The 19,754-nt window shown below is 42.6% G+C and overlaps 1 protein-coding gene and 1 long non-coding RNA gene across 3 annotated transcripts in view; both read left to right on the top strand.

The window, feature by feature from the left end:
- The window catches only part of LOC308569894, a 173,845-nt gene that overhangs the window by 123,284 nt on the left and 30,807 nt on the right, over positions 1–19,754 (top strand). The window lies entirely within an intron of this gene.
- MKX (mohawk homeobox) overlaps positions 1–19,754 on the top strand; it is a 53,347-nt gene that overhangs the window by 5,159 nt on the left and 28,434 nt on the right. For both annotated transcript variants that reach the window (XM_081164130.1, XM_081164131.1), the window contains exons 2-4: positions 361–520; positions 9,340–9,493; positions 10,514–10,849. In XM_081164130.1, the coding sequence (XP_081020256.1) occupies positions 361–520; positions 9,340–9,493; positions 10,514–10,849 (650 nt within the window). The remainder of the gene's footprint in view (positions 1–360; positions 521–9,339; positions 9,494–10,513; positions 10,850–19,754) is intronic.

Genomic DNA, 19,754 nt, shown 5'->3' with positions numbered 1-19,754 from the left:
ACTGAAGTGGTCCATAACTAAGGACCCATCTGCCCTATACATTTAAAGCAGTATCATGCCGCTTCAAATAGGCCTTCAGGTGCCCTCTACCAGAGTTAAGTAAGCACAGGACTCGTACAGCATTTATCTCTTTTTCTCCAGCATCTTTTTCCATTTGGCATGGAGGATACCCCCGCCCCAAGACATTCCCCTTCACAAATCCCCAGTTTCCCCACCCTACATCTGGTTTGGAGTTTGACTGCCTAGTGATTTTGTGCTATGGTGCTGAGAGTAAGGAATATAGGAGACAACAGAGCATGCTGACAGGCCCACCTGGCTATAATCCTCTCAAACCTACCTCTTTCTCCTTGCACTGTACAGCACCCGACAGAACAGTGGGAAAGTGAGGCACAAGCGCCAAGCATTGCAGGACATGGCACGGCCACTAAAACAGTGGTTGTACAAGCACCGAGACAACCCATACCCCACTAAGACCGAGAAGATCTTGCTGGCTCTTGGCTCCCAGATGACTTTGGTGCAGGTAAGAATGAGCTATGCCCTGTTACCTGTGTGACCCACACCATCTCTGAAGATGGGCTGGCCTGGTTGCCCCACTTGTACTGAGCATCTTCGGGCTAAACTAGGTGTGATTGCAGCAGATCTGCGTGTTTTTAAACCAAGGTGGGACATAATCGCATTGGAGGCATCTCCCTATATCCCACTGCCCAAACTACATCCTCCTCAGCCAGGCTCAGATTTTGGAAGGGAGCTCAGGTGGGAGAAACAGATATTGGGTGGAGGATCAGGAAAGGTGAGTCACAGCAGCTTTCGGCTCCCTTTGCAGGATTTCGGTTTGCCAGAACAAAGGGATTTCTTGGGAAAGGAGCAGGCTCCTTCCTCCAGTGGTTTGCCTCTTCGTCCAGGCCCTTTTCTCCCAACCGAGCTCACTTCTCGTTTCAGATAAGAGAGACTGCAAGAAGGCCAGTTATATGAAGGGAAAGGCTTGTTACCGAGAGACAGCCCTACCTTTAAGCAGAGTGAGGTGACCAACTTAGATGGCAGCAAGGCCTTGGGAGGAGAAATTGGTTTGTGTGTATCACGTGGCCTCTCTTGCCTAGGCTAACCTGCTGCCTTCAGGTGCAATGGAGGCTGCTCCCTCATCACCAACATTGAAGGAAGATTCAAGAGAGAGGCTGTAGCTCAGTGGTGGAGCACCTGCTTTGCATGCAGAAGGTCCCAGGCTCAGTCCCCAACATCTCCAGGTCGGGCTGGGAGAGACCCCTGCCTGAAATCCTGGAGAGCTGCTGCCAGTCAGTGTTGACATTACTAGACTAGATGGGACAATGTTTTTACTGTGTATAAGACAGCTTCTTATATCACCCATGCAAACCCATGCAACTGCTCCAGTCTGCAGACCTGGCATTGTTACAGGTTCCACCTAAAAACTGCTCTGCATTTGTGAGAAATCAATGTTTCGGTCCTACAGTACCCATACTTTGTGACTCCCTGCTTATTGACATCAGGCCGGCAGCTTTCTCCACTCTTTTCAATGCCTGCTAAAAACATTTTTGTTTTGGCAAGCCTATCCAGACATGTAAAAGGTTGGCATATGTTTTAATCTGGGTTTTAGCCTATTGTTTGACTGTTTTTTAATGTTTCAAATAGTTATTTTAATCCAAATTTTATGGGTTTCTTCTTTGTGTAAACCACTTTGAGGTTTTATTACAATCAGGCTTCTGTACATGAAATGGGGAGCACCATCTTATCCTTTGCTTCAGGCAGCAAAATTTCTTGGGTCAGTCCTGACAGTGCCTGGTACCCCCACACCCCTTTTAAAGGCAAAGATCGAGGGGTTACTGGAGGACAAAGTTGCCTTCCGCAACTAGGTAATGATAGCACAAAGTTCATGGCGGCCTTTCTGGAACACCCTTCGCAAAACACTGTCCAGCCTCCATTCATTTTAGGAGAACTTGGGTTAGAGAGCACTTAAGGGCCAAGGTTTTTTGAACCGTGCCTTCTTGACTTCTCAGGGATTATGTTCTTCAGAAATGAAATGGCATGTTTGGTAAAAGAACACTTCCTTTGTTGTCTGCAGATCTGTCTTGGTTGACATGTAGTCCAAAAGCAAAAAAAAATAATATCAAAAAAATAATAATCCAGATGCTCCTTCCACACTTTGCCCAGAAATGCTCTCACATCTGCATGAAAGCACATCATTCAAGGGAAAGGAAAGAATGAAGTTGTGGTCCAGAGCAGATTGCTGCTTACAAAGAACTGATCCTCCGAGACACACAGGCAGAGGCACTATCACAAATCACACCGGAGTGATTGCAGAACAGCCCCACTGCAGTCAAACTGACTCAAATTGACAGTGATGTATCTGTGAGAACTGGGTCATGTTTTCACATCTACTTGGAAAAATTCGTTTCTTGTTCCCAAAAGCTGCACACTCCAGATTATCAAATATTGCTGCATAACTGGCTTTAATCTAGCACTGTAAAGTGCCAGAACATTTCTGGAGGAGACCAAAATAAAATGTGTTTTCCTGATTTGTATTTCCTAGGCTTACATTCCTGAAGCTTAGATTGGCCTCCTCCTTTTCACATCAATCTGTCCAATTCCTTAACACTTGCTGTGTTCCTTTTATTCAGTCCTGCTGTCCTTTGTGTTTGAGCCACAGCTTTATGTTAAGTTGTTCTGTCAAGCCTTCCCTTCATCACAGTATCTTTGTTTGTTCCATGCATACCACTTCAAGAAGTGTTTGCTAACAAGTAAAAGCTGGGCAGCCAACTAGTTACAAAAAATTGATTTGATGAATCATGTTAGTTTTTAGCTAATTAACTGGTTATTTGCATATAAAGAAAAATATAGTTTTAATATTTAGAGACTGTGAGTGTGGTCTTCGGGGACATTTCCACTTCTGCCTTGCGCAGGACAAAATTACTCAGATAATAGGGTGGCTGCTTAGACACTGATAATTGGCACAACAAAAAATTGCAAGAGGATGCAGATTATGTAACATCTGTATATGGTAATTTATATGGGTGGTGTGCAAATAAATAAATCTACTACTGCAAGGACCTTCGGCTGTGCAAAGGAAATTCCTCTCGTTGTGTCTGGTGACACCTAAATTTGTTACAGGGTTTCCACCAGTCCTCTGAGGCACGTTTGGGGAGGGCATCTGGAAAGGGAGAAGTTAGGATGTACACGCAGAAAGCCTTGGGCTAGCGGATCTATTTAGATACTGCCCTGCGCATAGATCCAAATTTAGAAATAATGACTGTAAATTAAATAGATATACATCTTCCCATAGTGGAGAATCATAGAAATGTAGAATTGGAAGGAACCCCAGAGGTCATCTAATCCAACACCCTGCAGTGCAGGAATCATAGCTAAACTGCATGTGCATGTGTTTGTTTCATGTAATACATGCATGCAGAAAATGAGATTCCCGGTGCGTACTACTGTTGTTCCAGATACAACATTGTGACCAGGTGACCTGTGTGCCTACTCAGTCTGCCGTCCAGGTGTTAACCGTTGATGGTCAACTTCAAGGCCTTTCCTGCTCTCCCATCTAGTGGCACTTTATCATTAAAGCAGACATGGACTGCACAGGCCTTCAAAGTGAGCAAGGTCTTCAAACAGCGAACATTATCTGACAGCCCTTCAAACGGAGGACTTGTCATCTATCAGCTAGGATGCAAGGCCACCCTTTCTTTACAATGTAGCTTGTCTTGTTATTGCATTATGGTGGCTTTTAAAAACTACTCAACTGGGGAAATGTTTCTAGTCAAATCAAGATGTGTTGAATCAATTAAATGTAGTAAGCCTACTTAAAAGATGCGCTCTCCTCTCACCCTGCCTGTGGCCTCTCTTCTCTTCTGTGCTGAGTACTTTTGGCTGTTTCCTCTGTCCGTATCGTCCCTGCATCCCCAAGGTTTTTATTTTTTGCCTTCTGCTTTCTTAACGCTTGCTTCAGTTCTATCTACATTAACACACATACATACCAAACCAGTTCTCATGCACCAAGGAAAATCCTGCAGAAAGTTAAAATAGTGTTTCACACTTCCCTGAGTGGAGGAAGTTTTACAGTTAGGGAGGTGTGTGTGTGTGTTTATGAGGAATCATAGAGTCTTACAGTTGGGAGGGACCCTGAGGATCATCTAGCACAGCCTTTCTCAACCTGTGGGTCTCCAGTTGTTGTTGAACTACAACTCCCATGACCCCTAGCTAGCAAGGCCAGAGTTCAGGGATGATGGGAGTTGTAGTCCAACAACATCTGGGGACCCACAGGTTGAGAACTGCTGATCTAGCACAACCCTCTGCAATGCAGGTGTTCTGTGTGGGGATCGATCCTGCAATCTTGACATTATCAGCACCACACTCCAACCAACTGAGCTATCCAGGCCCCCGAGGAAGTACTGTACTAGAGACGTATGTTTGCATGGCATGTTTGCAGTATTGATTTCTTTTAACTGTACAAGCCCAGAAAGGGGGACTAGGCAAGCACGCAGACAAGTGCTTAGCTGTAAAAATGCCATTAGTTCTCCCCAAACCAACAGTGTGCCTTTTGGAAGACCCCCTGGTTCCTTTTCACCAGCCAAATGTAATTTTTTTTTGGCTCCTGTTGGCTCTCAAATTGTTTCCCTTAGCCCCAGCCAAGTAGATGGAAGGTGTCCAGTGACCACTAGCCACCAACCGCATGACTTGGTCCACTTAGCGGGGTGTGGAAGCCTGGCCAGTGGGCGAAGGGAGAGGTGTGGGGTGGTGATGTGTCCTATTTTATATAGGGCAGTCCTCTGCTGTGCAGTCCAAGTCTGGTTTAAAGATGAAGTACTATAAGAAGCTCCTGCCAACCTAGCAGTTCGAAAGCACATCAAAGTGCAAGTAGATAAATAGGTACCGCTCCGGCAGGAAGGTAAACGGCGTTTCCGTGCGCTGTCTGGTTCGCCAGAAGCGCTTAGTCATGCTGGAGACATGACCCGGAAGCTGTATGCCGGCTCCCTCAGGCAATAAAGCGAGATGAGCACCGCAACCCCAGAGTCATCCGCGACTGGACCTAATGGTCAGGGGTCCCTTTACCTTTACTATAAGAAGAGAGCAAGAGGGCCCTTGAAGTTGCCAATCAGTAGTTAGCACCACCTGGGCAGCAGACGGAGCAGTCGCCTGGTCAGTTTTCTCAACTATAGGGAGGTGTACTGTATTTCTATTTAAATTATAGGAATTTGCACCAACTCAATTGGCGTATGCACACAGACATCATCAATTTTGGTGATGCTCTCATTTATTTATTTTTAGGCAATGTGTTAAGTGGACACTGTAGGTGCAGACGATATGGTGGAGGACAAAACAAAAGGCAAAGGCATTCTGCAGCTTCCTAATTTGTCTTCAGTGCTACAAACCTGGCTGAGAGTAGGAAAAAAACTTTCAAGAGGGGCAAATGGCCTGTACAGAAGAGTTTGGTAGGTCCCAGGGTAGGTGGCCAATAGCACGCAGGCTGATGGGATGCCCGATGTATGTTGTCTATTCCTGTGGAAGCTGATTCTTTGGTGGAAAGGAAATTTGTAAGGGCCCCAGGCCTCTAGAGAAGACTTGGGAAAAAGAACCACTCAGCCTAAACGTAGTAGGCTGAATGCTGATTATATTCATGCAACCCTAGCAAAGCCAATGGAGCAGTATGTAGTACAAGTTATTAGCCGCCAGCCCTCCCGTTTTGCTTTAGAGTTCGAAACCTTATACTCCTGAAACTAGCAGAACTGGAACAGGAAGCCATATCCGTCTAAAAGCCACAGCCTATATTTATCTCGCCAATTAGCCTCCAATTTGGAGGCTAGCAATTTGTCCTGCTAATTTGCAATGAATATGTCATGTTTTCATTTGCCCTATTCCCGTAGGGGTGGATTTATTTTATTTTAAATTTGGGTTTAGCCATTCCTATGAATTTAAGGAGGGGGGGGGGGATGAAGGAACATTCTTTCCAGAAGGGGAAATATGAATGGCTTTATTGTTGAATTTGAAGTTATTTGCCACAGTATGACTAATGGACTGGTTCTGGCTTGCTAAGGATCATGCAATATTCAGGTTTTCACATTCATATATAGGATGCAACTTACTCTGAAAGGGGGAGTATTTTAAGTTACAGCCCCCTTCGTGATTATTAACAATGTGTAGTATGGGATGTGGTATGATGATAATAATAATTCAACCAAAGAAGATAAAGATGGGCACATTATATTTGCTGTTTTGGAAAATGGGGCGGCCACTTTTAAATGAAACCAAGCCCAGGAAACATATCTGCTGAGTGGAAACACTTTATAGTAGTAAGTAGCAGGAACTAAGGAGTTGTAAGTAATTTCTTTTATTTCTTTTTTTACATTTTTTATTAGTTTTTACAATTTACATTTATATTCAAATAGTATTCGTAATAATCACACGCATAAAAGATTCCCTGAATCCTTGAACTTCCCTCTAGCCCTCCATGGGTTCCATTTACAGTCCCTTTTTCTTTTACTGCATCTTATAAGTTCTCCATTTTCTTGAAATTCCCTATTTTCCCACAGTTCTTGTTACAAGTGTTGTTACAATCCTGCCAAAATTTTTAGTTGTTTACAGTGTTCTCCAAGATAAATTATATATTAAAAAAATTCCCATTCCTTAGTAAAGTTTCTATCTTCTTGATTTCTGATCTTCCCGGTCAGGAGTTGTCGGTAATTTCTATTCCCTTAGTTTAGTCATGTCTCCCTAACCTGAAAAGCACAACACACATTTCTGTGCGTGCACACATTTATTTATATCCTGCCATTCTTCCATGATGAAACTCAAGTTGGTATTACATTGGATTCTTGGGCGGAGATCTCCCATACAGGCACTAATCAAACCCGAGGCTGCTCAGCTTCAGCAAAGTGGCTGCATCACATGCCTTTAGGCTGGGGGTAGCCAATATGGCGCCAGACCATATTGTCCACCAACTTTGACCATTAGCCATTCTGGCTGCCGCTGATGGGCATTTTAGTCCAACAAACATCTGGAGGGCACCATGTTCGCTACCCCTGCATCTTGGACATATGCCTTGCTGTTTAAGAAACCGTGTGTGAAAATGGCTACTGAGTGTTTGCTTCCCAGGCCTAGAAAGCCTCATTCTGGGAGTTAGGGCTGCATGCCCAATTATTTGTATGAGAAGAGAGCAGGCAGCTGAATCCATCCCTTTCCTCCCCTTTCCCAACTAGATGATTGGTGCTATAGCCAGCAATCTGACTGTGCTGCTGTGGGTCTGGAACTATATACAACAACCCACTGCTGATTTTGCATGATGCTGGGTTATGGCCAACTAATATGAGACATATTAGTCTGTCACATTATATAATAGGGATATATTTCATGCTTCAGCTGTCCTTGTTGGCCAGGGGGCTGTTGCTTTTTTCTTTGGGGGGTTGTCAAAACTTGGCTGTTTACTAACAGTTGCTACTCTTCAGGAGATAGGTCCCTCGGGGGCTCTGGAACCTATAGAAAAGTTTGATCCCCCAACCTAAAATGATTTTTTTTTCTTTTTCCTGTGGGGGCAAGGGAGAATCCAAAATACAAATCTTTGGGGATTCTTGTTTTTAACAGCTATCTTATTTTATTTGTGAGATTTTTCAGTCTCTTGGAATGCTTCAAAGAGGAGTTGTTCATATTCGCATGAATAATGCTTGCGGTTGACATGGAAATGGTGAGAGTGCGGTGTTTGCTGCTGGCCTTTTCAACCAAATAGTAGCACACGCACATAAATCACACTCGTTTTTATTGCTTGTTGTAAAGAGCTCTGTGGATAATACCCTACTTTCTGTTGTTGCACGTGGCAGTCTGATAAGGCCAAGGTATGCTTCCGTGCTGCTCTTTGGCAAGCGAATACATTGCCTTTGACAACTGCTGCAGACATTAAAAGTATCCCGCTGGGATGCTGAGCATATGAATGGTCTTAGACAGAGTCGGAAAGCTGGTCAGTCTGCCTAGTGTCAGACTGTGCTTGTGACTTCCAGATTACAGGGTCTTGTGCTAGCCTCACAATCCTCTCTGTCAGACGTATGAATTGCATACCCTATGATATTCCTCATATGAAAATAGGGACATTTCTCACTCGCCCCCCCATCCCTCCCTCACACAGAGTATTTCCTATCAGAATAAGGGCGAGTTCCACCACTGCTACATCATCATCATCATCATCATGTTTTATTTGTATGCTGCCTTTCCACAGTTAAAAAAACAACGCTCAAGGCGGCTTACAGCATAACAAGATTTACATAATTACAAAAGTCATAAACAATAAATCACATCAAAAAAATACACAACCAAATGGGAAACAATTTCCACATAAATCAAAATCTAAAACTAAGAATACATCATTAGTATCACAGTTTAAAATGACATAGGTAAAAAATGGCAGCAATTTAAACAAAAACCAAACAATGAAGCACATCCTCCATTGAACTGAGTAAACCCCTTAATTCCAATCTTATTCTATTCTTTGGTGGATGTACAAAAAGAAAAACACACGCCAATAAACACATTTTAGAAAGGGGCAAGATCAGAATGGATGCACAAAGTATTCTTATTTTTATATCAAGACTCTTTGCGCTCCGCTCCTCCTTGCTTGGTCTCCAGCAGCCACTATAAGCTGCCCAGGGGAGGAGCCCAGCAGCAGTGGCCAAGGAGAGGTAACAGGATGCTCCTTCCCCATCACTCAGGACAAGCGCTGGCTCATCTTCCTTCTTGAGCTTGGCGTCGGCAGCAGCACTGGCAGGCGAAATAGGGACATTCCAGGATCAAATCAGAAGCTGGGGTGACTTTCATAATCCTAGGACTGTCCCTGGAAAATCAGGACGCTTGGACGGTATGGAATTGATCAATAACCACTGCCAGCGGAAGGTCACGACTGCATGGCTGGGCTGCAGAAATTGGAAGTGTCGAACCACCACTCAGAACCCCTGAAATTGCGGCTGTGCTTCATGTTTGTATTGTCACAGGAAGTGCAACCTGTTGCATCCTCCTTGCTGAAAGAGGGATAATGCATTATTTTGTTCTTCCTTGTTCCTCTGAAACAACAGAAGTGCAAGATGATATAGACATGGTCTTGGGATGAAGGTTTAGGCATATATTTAAGCTGCTTATCTTAAAACCGTAAAGGTGGCTTCTAATAAAGTTAGATTAAGTACTAAATATTTTCAGTGTTCGTACTGCTTTCACTTCGGCTTCTGCTGAAATAAAAATGCGAACAGTCTACTTGTTTCTCTTTCACGTGTCATAAAACACACGCCAGTGAGAAAACTCTTCAGTTCTCTCTTGAAGGAGGGAGAAAACTAATGCATTTTGTCTTTTATTTAGGTGTCAAACTGGTTTGCCAATGCAAGACGTCGCCTTAAAAATACTGTCCGGCAACCAGACCTCAGCTGGGCTTTGCGAATCAAGCTGTACAACAAGTATGTTCAAGGAAATGCTGAAAGACTTAGTGTAAGCAGCGATGATTCATGTTCAGAAGGTTTGTTTTCAATATATATTTTTGTAGATGTCCAAGCAAAGCCAGTAAAATTGAAAGTGGCCGGCAATTCTCAAGGAGCTGGTGCTCTTGCAAGCTGCAACACATGTGCATGCTAAAATTTAAGAAGCATCCATTCTGGCTTTGAGGAAGATGAAATCCTGGAAGCCATGGGGCTTAGGTGATCCCTACTTTCTGTACTTTTTATTTCATTTTACAATGTTTTTATGACTGGCTATCCAGGCAGCTGATGGCTGTAGGACTTCGGTGGAAGCACCTGCTAGGCATCAGAGCCTTGGTCCATTTTGTCTCCATTTTGGCCAAATGATGGCAGTTCAAGGAATTCTTTTGCCATCTGCTTCCACCCCTTCAGAATGAATTTTAGGTAGCCACTGTGTTTTCTCTTTTGCAAGGTGGAAATTATCCCTTGGCAGATTGGGCTGCAGTTTCTAGGGCTATCTTTGCTGCCACAGACACCCCAAAAAGTCAGGTCCATCTAGGCCAGGCATAGGCAAATTCGGTCCTCCAGTTGTTTTGGGACTACAACTCCCATCATCCCTAGCTAACAGGACCAGTGTTCAGGGATGATGGGAATTGTAGTCTCAAAACATCTGGAGGGCGAGTTTGCCTATGCCTGATCTAGGCTCTTGTGCTACATCACTCCCTAAAATAATGGTGGTGATCACTCTGACAAAACACCAGCAACACTCCTGCATGTCATCAATAGATGTCCTTCAGTATATAAAACATATGCTGATCATAAATCACTCCATGTAATTCTTATTGAAGATCAAAAGAGTGCTCAGGAAATACCCTACCCCTTCTTCTAGTTTGAAGAAATAATCTGAAACTGGTTTTAGATGAGGCAGGGGAAGTGACTGGTGGCATCTTAATGGATTTTCAAAATGGCCCTTCTGATCTAGTCTGATCTCACTTATCCTCTAAAAGATGAATTATGAATAAAAAAATTTTTTTTAAAGAGACATAGGTAATGGTGTTCTCTGATGGGTCTTCTCTCTTCAGATGGCGAAAACCCTCCCAGAAGCCATATGAATGAAGGGGGATACAGCACGCCCGTTCATCACACCGTGATTAAGACTGAAAGCTCAGTAATTAAATCTGGAGTTAGACCAGAAGGAAGTGCCAATGAGGATTATGTATCGCCCCCCAAATACAAAAACAGCTTGTTGAACCGCTACCTGAATGACTCGTTGAGGCATGTCATGGCCACAAATGCAGCCATGATGGAAAAAACAAGGCAAAGGAATCATTCAGGTTCGTTTAGCTCCAACGAATTTGAAGAGGAACTGGTGTCTCCGTCATCCTCCGAAACTGAAGGCAACTTTGTTTATCGGACAGGTAGGGTATAATTTCCAAATCTGTCGTGTTTTGTTCATTCATTCAACCTGGAAACAAATGTTATGGCTCCTGGTGGTGCTAATTGGTCTTCTCAGAGTGTTTATAATTCATGGCACTTTTAATATGGCAAGTACCATGAAAATGCAGCCATCTCATCAGCAACCTAGTGAGATAGGTCATTGTGGGGTTTTTTGCAGATGGATGTTTTCGGATGAGAGTGAATGACTTGGTTAGCCTCCCAAGTGTTCCTATGATAAACTGTGAAAACCAGTCAAAATTTCCAACATGAGGACACAGCTCATTGGTCTACTTTGGCTCAGTTAAAATACAGTGGCTTTATGGGTGACCAAGACTCATCCAGAACCTCTTGGATAGCCATGATCGGTACTAGATTATGAAATACAGTCTTATTAATTTGTGTATCCAAGCATGTGTATATACACTCTCTGTACTGCTTGTTTTTTCCTTCAAGAAAGGCACAAAAGAGTTTGTGTGACCGAAAGTAGGTGCTGGTGGAAGATATCTGAGTTTAGGCCACCAGTACTGAAATGGGTACTTGAAATATTCCTGCACACCTTTCTTCAGATAAATCCGTATACAGATTGACAGCAATTACCAGTTAGGAACTTAGCTGGGGTATTCATCATTCCAGCCATGGAAGATAGAAGTGCCTCATTCTTGAAGACCTGTAGGGAAGGGGTTGGTAAACTACAGATAACTGGAACTTTCTAAAACTGGATCAGTTCAGGGCATCCTTTGTTTGATCTTATCACATATATGGTATGCTTGGATTAATACAGTCATAACGTGGTTCTCGAACGGAATCCATTCTGGAATTCCGTTCGACTTCCAAAAATGTTTGAAAACCAAGGCACAGCTTCCGATTGGCTGCAGGAGCTTCCTGCACTCAGTCGGAAGCCAGGTTTGTGGCGTTCAGGAGCCAAAACGTTTGAGTTGCAAGGTGTTCGACAACCAAGGTACGACAGTATAGTCATCATCCCTGACCACTGGCCATGATGGTTGGAGCCAATGTCCCACAACATTTGGAGAGCAACAGTTTGGGGAAGGCTGTTCAAGGCTTTTTGTGGGGATTCTGAAGATTGCTTGGCTGGATTTCAGACATGCACGTTCTGTTTGGGTTAATCCTCAAGATTTCCAGAACTTCAGCAGGTCTTCCACTTGAAGACTAAATGATCACACCTTGAGTTGAGGGGGTTGGCTGGGTGCAGTATAACATAGTGCTCTAAAACATTTTGCGTAGAGTAGGAGCTGTGGTTGCATAGTTAGTGTTTTCCAAGTGAAATCTCTTGGTTTTTCGAAAGCTATTTTTCAACATTCCAAGTGCATTTGGTCTACATTATGTGATAATCGCCTGCCAAATTTTAGTTTTAAAATGAGTGTTGTTCAAATGAGCACACGGTAACTTAAGACAAGTAAACTTCTGGTTTTCTATACTTACACAACTGGAATTTTAAAAACGGGCATAATCTTGAGTAATCAAATTGTTACTGGACTCTGTCTCTTGCCTGCCAGCATTTTAGCTTTGAGTGAGGAAAAAAGGCTCTTTTAATAGGCTGCGGCAGCTGTACGATAACTGCTGCAGCATTAACGGGCTGAGCATTTGGAAAAACAAGCTACAAATTGTTACACGATCGCTCTAATCTCCCTGTTTTTATGTGTGCAGAACCTCTCCTATTTAGCATGCAGTCACACTTACCTTTCACTGCAACACTTTTTTTATTCAAAGCGCAAAGCAACAAAGAGGTAGATTCATAGCATGTTCATAGCTGCAAACAATTCTAATGGGTTCCCCCCCACCCCGCGCATACTAAAACTGAAAGAACAAAATTTATTTTATAAATGGCTTGGTGTTCTATTGAGCCCTTGCATCTACTTCTAAAATATATTATATTCCAGAATTTATTTTACTACTATCTTTTATAAACATCTTAGCCATCTTAGACCAGTCTGTTCCATAAATGCCATGAAGATAACTTGCATCTTCCCCCCCCCTCTTTTTTTTAAATCCTCAGCAACATATTATCATTTTCTGAGGTCTTCCGAAACGTCTGTATATAAAAACCCTAGTGGAACTTAACAGCGTGTGGCTATTTTGACCTCTTTCCATGCATACAGTTTGGATTACAGAACCGAAAACATTTTCCAGAGGGGGAGTCATATAAGCCTGTTGCAGCAAAAAAAGGTCTTGTGGCACCTTTTTAAAGCCTGACACATTTATTATGGCATAAGCTTGAGTGGCCTGAAGCCCACTTCATCAGATGTATGAAATGCAATCCTAAACTGGCAGGCATTTAACGGGAAGGGCGGGGGAGTGAGGTCAGAAGGAAATGAAATGCAAAAAGAACAGACAGTGGCAATTATGTAAAAAGCAAAATAGTTAGCGGCCATTAACAAAGCCTATTTTCCAGAGGGCATTTGGAGGAGGAGAGACCTAATTGCCACTTAGTGGCTCCTTGTTGTAAGTTCTAAATGGATTCTGTGTGTTTTTCTGGGTTTTGTTGTCTGTTTGTTTCTGTTGTAAACCTCTCCTGTGGCCTGTGCAAAATGGTTCAATAGAAACCATAGAAAGAAAGAAAGAAAGAAAGAAAGAAAGAAAGAAAGAAAGAAAGAAAGAAAGAGGGAGGTGTTGGCGATAACGTAAACTGTCTGGTATTCCAAGTCAGTTTCTGCCACGTTAATTACATCCTGCAGTGTTAGTTTGGAATGTTGGTTTGTGCAAGCTATCTTAAATCACAATTATTAGCATCCATACCATATATATATATATATATATATATATATATATATATATATACACACACACACACACACACACACACACACACACACATATATATATACACATATATTTATTTGTTATACTTTGCTGTTACATGAGACTCCCCACTGTTCTCCTACCATGACCCAAGTATAACATAATTGTTGCGTTCAGACTGTATTGTTCGGAGTGATTGCCACTGGGGCCAGCCAATCAACATTCTGCACAGCCAGCTTCTGAACTCAGTTCTCTTAAGAGGGTTATGCCATCTCCATCTGACAACTCACCAAACAGTGTGAATATAGCACGCTCTCTACTCATCCTAATGTCTGTGTGCAAATCAAAGTGGCAAAATTCTGTTCATCAGCACTTCTTGCTAAGAGCCAGATGATTAAAGCTTCTGAACCAACCACACTACCACCCAGCATCTCGATTTAGTGTAGTTGTCAGCATGTAACGTGGCACCCTAGGGCTATGCTGCCCATGAGGCAGAGCAAACCAGCCACCGCTGGCAGTGGAATCCTGTGGGGCAGTGCCCCTGCGGGCATCCCCTCTGCCCCTGCCGCCACTGCAGTCGCATGATGTCCCACTGGAAGCTGCCATTGGAGCCACACAACCCCAGTGAGCAAGGCTTCAGTGGGCAAGGAGTGGGGCTGGGCAGCCAGCACTGTTTGGCCTCTTTGCTATGCTGCTTATCCCAAATACAGTGGTACCTCAGGTTACAGATGCATCAGGTTAGAGACGCTTCAGGTTACAGACTCCACTAACCCAGAAATAGTACCTCGGGTTAAGAACGTTACCTCAGGATGAGAACAGAAATCACATGGCGGCAGTGGGAGGCCCCATTAGCTAAAGTGGTACCTCAGGTTAAGAACAGTTTCAGGTTAAGAATGGACCTCCAGAATGAATTAAGTTCTTAACCCGAGGTACCACTGTAGTCTTTTGCTGGCCTGTAAGCGATAAAAATTGTGTTTGATTGCAATTTAGTGGAGGATCTGTGATTATAACAACCAAGATGGATTGTTTGCTTAACAGCCGATTGGTACATGGAAAGGATATACTCAGAAGTTTCAAGTAGTGTTGAGTGGGAAGATTGTGGCTTTTGCCTCACTGGAATACAGAAACCAATTTTTAAGTATGAGTTGCGTTACCCAGATTGTGGTAACTATGGAAAATGCATTGTATTTGGGTTTGATTTGTGTTGGATCTCAGGGCCAGCACTTGGTTTTGATATCAGAGGTTATTCCTGGAACATAGCAAGTAAGAATAGTTGTGAACGCCTCTGTGAAAGCACAGAGTGCATTGCCACAGAGTAGCCACAGCATGTCTGAGCTGAATTGAGCTCCTGACGGTATACATTGCCTCCTTAAAGCTCATTATTTCCTTCAAAGAATTTTGGGCACTGTAGTTTGTTAACGGTTGCTGCGAATTATTCTGTCAGGAGTGTACACTACAGTGCCATGAATTCTTTGAGGGAAATAATGTGCTTCAAAGATGTAGTGTATACACAGGCTTCGTCTTAACAGAAATTAAACTCTTAAGAATTTCAGTCCAGAGCTTATTTGAAAGCAGCAGCTCCAGATTGTATTGAGAAATTAAGAGCAGTGGACAACAGAACAAAGGAGAACTGAAAAGATGGGGCTGTCGTTGATTTTATTTGCATTTGTGTTGGTAGGGAAGCCAGAGCAATTAAAAATGAAGCAATTTAGATGGGGAGATCTTGAAAAGGCTGTTTTTGAAGACTCTGGCTTATTTTAGGTGTTTACATTGAGGGGAATTTGTGGGTTTTGGATCTCTCCTCACTTTCTTATTGACTTCCCTTTTTGCCCCTCTATTTATGGCGCTTGACCTTTAATATGTTCTGTAGCAATAGATGCAGCACCACAATTCCCAGTGGTTCTTCTGAAAAGTCAGAGTGCTCTACGTCTTAACTGAAAGACTGTTCAGAAGAGGCCAGATTCATAGGTATACTGTCTTGTCTGCCTTGCCAAATTTTGTTGTTGTTTCCAGTTAACTTTTACAAAACTTAACATGTATTTTATTTTTTTTAATTTTGTTTTTTAAAAGGGCAATAAGTGCTACTCTTTTTTCCAGGACCATTCAGGGGCTTGCAAAAAAACAAAAAACAAACCCAAAACCCTCCTTTGAGCCACTCCTGAACATCTGAACTGCATTTTTGTGAAATGTGTTGTAGATTTCTCTAAAGGAAAGGGGTATTGTTGTCAAATGCCCACCCCTACAAAGTGCAAAACCAGACTCATGCAGCAGGAAAATGAGAATATCAAATAAAGCATGAATTCACATTACTGATATGTAAAGGACGTGTAATACTTATGGGATATTTGTAAAAAAAAGAAAGAAAGAAGAAGTTGGCTAAAAGGCGTTTTAAAGCATTCTTGTTTTTTAAGCTCTTAGCTTTAACTGCCACTGTAAGATGAATATTACAGGTCCTGAAAACAGGTTGTATTTTGATACTACTTAATGAGACTGATGGTGGCTTCTAGGGCAAGTGACAACCAAGTAGTTTCTACTGATTTTTTATTTTTATTTTTTAAAATGCATCTATAGAGTCAGCTAAACCATTTATGACGTCAGTCAGATTTATCCATTTTGGAATGGATAGGAATCTACTATCCTTGGTAATATAACCTGCTCCTTGGCAATATAAAAGATGATACATGCACGTGTGACTCCTCCCTTTATAAAAAAGTATTCTGACCATGCATCCAAGATAGTGCTGAAATGCACTTGTCTTATTTGCATTTCTCTCTTGCCCTGTCGCTGATGCCTGGGTTCGGACATAATAGATAGCATTGGTTTTGTGCTACGTGAATACATGCTCCTCTCTCCTTTTCCTTCCCTTCGAATCATCTGCTTCTGGTTTTAAACTAACCACAGTTCCCTGTGATGCTGGAGCTTGGAATTGTGGATTGTTTAAACAATTATTACAGAATCAAACTGAGGTGTCTTTTTTTTTTTTGGTGAAATTTATCATTTAAAGTAAAGGGTTTCAACATCACAGGGAAGTGTGGTTGGTTTGAAACAAGAAGCAGATGCTTTTAATCTCTTCCTCCTGGTGTGTGGATGGGGGAAAGCAGCAGCCAGAGGCTTGCAGCTGCTTATTAGTCATCTTATTTATTTTATTTTTATCTTGCACTTATAATCCTGCCTTTCTTCCACCGTGCAATCCAAGGAGATGTACATGTGGCTCTTAGGCAGCCTGCCACCCAGGCACTGGACCCAATGGGGGCCTCATCTGCCTTCAGACAACACTCTAGGATCATTTTCAGATCCATCCTAAATTATGCCTTGAAGAGTTCACAAGAAATAATAAACACATAGGTTCAATGGACACAATGATATATCTATGCTGTAATACTTCATAATATAGTGTATATATCTACATTAACATGATAACAAGCACTACAATTTTTCCCCAAGTGTTGTTAGACTTCAACAACCACAGCCTCAGCCAGCAAAGAATTGTATTCCACAACATCTGGAAGGCTAGATTATCCCCATCCCTGTTTTAGCAGGAAACCATGGTTTCCTGTTACCCCAGAACTGGGATTAAGTCTCAAGGTGAGCAGCTACCACAATATATTGTTTTCATATTATTCACTTCCTTTTCTGTTTCTTCTCCAAATCTTTTGGACCAAAAAGGTAGCACTTAAAATAATTGTTGGGGTGCCTCTAAGCGCAAGTCGGCATTGTCACCTGGAGTTAAGCTAGAACAGGTTGTACAATTTTACCCCATCGCGCCTGCTCCTTGGTCTAGTGATACATTATTTCTTCCTGCTTAACGTAAGACCCGCTGGAAGATAATTTTGCTAGTTTTTAGCTGCTGAATTGCTTCTCACAACCCCACATACATGCTCAGACTTGGCAATGGTAAGTATTTTTTCAGAAAAGCCCCCTCAATTTTTATAATCCTGTGACGTTAAACTTTTGCAGCCTGTCACTGAACACACACACCACTGTCTTCCTTACTCACCCCAGGGACAGAAAATATCAGAGGATTTCATCTCCCAACTTTCAGGAAGCTCTTGAGCATAGGGAAATAGATAGCTATGGCGCCTCCAGTCCAACCGCTGTTGGTTGTGCTTTGGCGAAACAGAACAGGTGAGACACAGCAGAGATCCATGACTTTGAGGGGACCCTCTACAGCAAAGCAGCACTGTGGGAGGTTTTATATATATAATTTTTATTTGTTTTTGCACACGTATTCCAAACATAACATCCCATCTTATACAATATAACAAACCTTTGGCTATCACAGCCTAGGACTTCCGTCAACCTCGACTAATGGTTTTCTAACTTTCTTTCTGATTTTGCATTTTATTTTAATAGTTATTGCTATAAAATCCAAACACTAAATAAACTCCTTCTTAGTCCTTTTTTGCAATAATTCATATAGTTCTCCTTACAAAACTTCTTGCAACCCTACAAGCGACATCAGTTGATTACAATTGTCTTTCAAATATATCATAAATTTCTTCCAATCTTTCAGGAAAGTCTGGTCTTGCTGGTTCCGAATTTTCCCAGTTAATTTTGCCAACTTGGCGTAGTCCATCAGTTTCATCTGCCAGTCTTCGTTTGTTGGTAGTTCTTCTTGCTTCCATCGTTGGGCTAATAGTATTCTTGCTGCAGTTGTCGCACTGTGGGAGGTTTTGTACAGGATGATGATGCAGCAGAGAAGTGGCAAGCAAAACCCCAAAGCCATTTTTCCTCCCCCTGATGGCAACACCTTGTTAAAAATCCAGGTTCACCTGTCTGCAGAAGTGCCTTCCTTTTAGTTGAGCACACTTCTGGCACCAACATTTGGCTAAGGATAAATAGCCTAGATGACTATAACGGAGACGTGAAGCTACTGGGCGGGGAAGGGTTTGACATTCCTTGCTGTGTGACTGGGGTGAGTCCACAAATCTGTCTCCATCCCCTTCTAGTTGGCCCAACACACTTGCTCCAATGGGGCTCAGTCATGACTTCACTCTTCCTGTACTGGGGCCAAGAAGCTTTCTAATCTCCATCCAGTTAAGGTGTGTAAGGATCTGGGCGATATTAAAAAAGAAGACTTCTGTAGTCCTATGGAGCTATTCTGGCCTCCGTGAAACTCTTCCAGCACCTGGTCCCCATTTAGGATTGTGGCCAACCAAATTTTGTAAGAAAGCCACCATTTTAAAGATAGCATATTTAAAGAGTGTGAAACCTGGAAAAGAAAACGAGACCCCAAAGAAACAATAAATTGCTAGTTTAATTTTAAATCTTCTTTAAGGCCAGGTGGGTTAAAATAGTTAATTCATGTCCCACTGGATATATATGGGTCGCATATCGTATTTCTTACTGAAATTACACTCACACTCACCTAGCTTGCAAAATTTTGAAAAGTTTCCTCTTAGCTTAGTGGCTTTGGTGCAATCCAGTTCAGTTTTGTTACAAGCAGATGCCACTAATTTCATAGTCCCATGGGGAGGACAATTTAAAGGCCCGGTGGGCAGCTACTTGGCTACCTCCCTATGAAAGTAAATTGGAACTGAGTGATTCAGGGGGCAGTATATGCAACCTGCTTGCTCAGTGGAAGTGGCTGCCTCTTGAAGATGCTCAGCAGAGAGGCTTTCTGACCTTGCCGTGAGTTGACGCTGCAATTTATTCCAACAATTTGCATACCACTTAATCACAGTTGTCATTAAGCGGTGACCCAATAAGGCTAAAAATGAGTTTAAACTGTAAAATCAGAGTTCAATCAAAACACCTGCTGGAATAAAATAATAAGTTCCATTGTGAGGGGCCCAGTTTGACCTCAACTGGAAGGGAGCGCCATAAAATTGGGCCCACAGTACCGAACGAATGGCTCCTGCATCCAAGTCATGGGGCAGTGCTCCCCTGAAGATGGTAGTGATAGAGCAGGAATATAAGGGATTGGGCAGTCCTCAAGGTATCCTGGACCCAAGTTGTTAAAGGCTTTATAAATGAAGAAGAAAGGCTTGAACTTGGCCTGGTAATGTATGGGCAGTCAATGCTTGCTTATGAGCACTGGAGTAATTATGTACAGCATCATTCACCCTGGCTGTGCATGGATGTGTAGGAAAACGTATGTGTGCAGAGAAAGCGCCATGATTCTAATTG

Source organism: Podarcis bocagei (assembly GCF_964188305.1).
Source record: "Podarcis bocagei genome assembly, chromosome: 12".
Lineage (NCBI taxonomy): Eukaryota > Metazoa > Chordata > Lepidosauria > Squamata > Lacertidae > Podarcis > Podarcis bocagei.
This window is presented reverse-complemented; position numbering and strand designations above follow the sequence as displayed.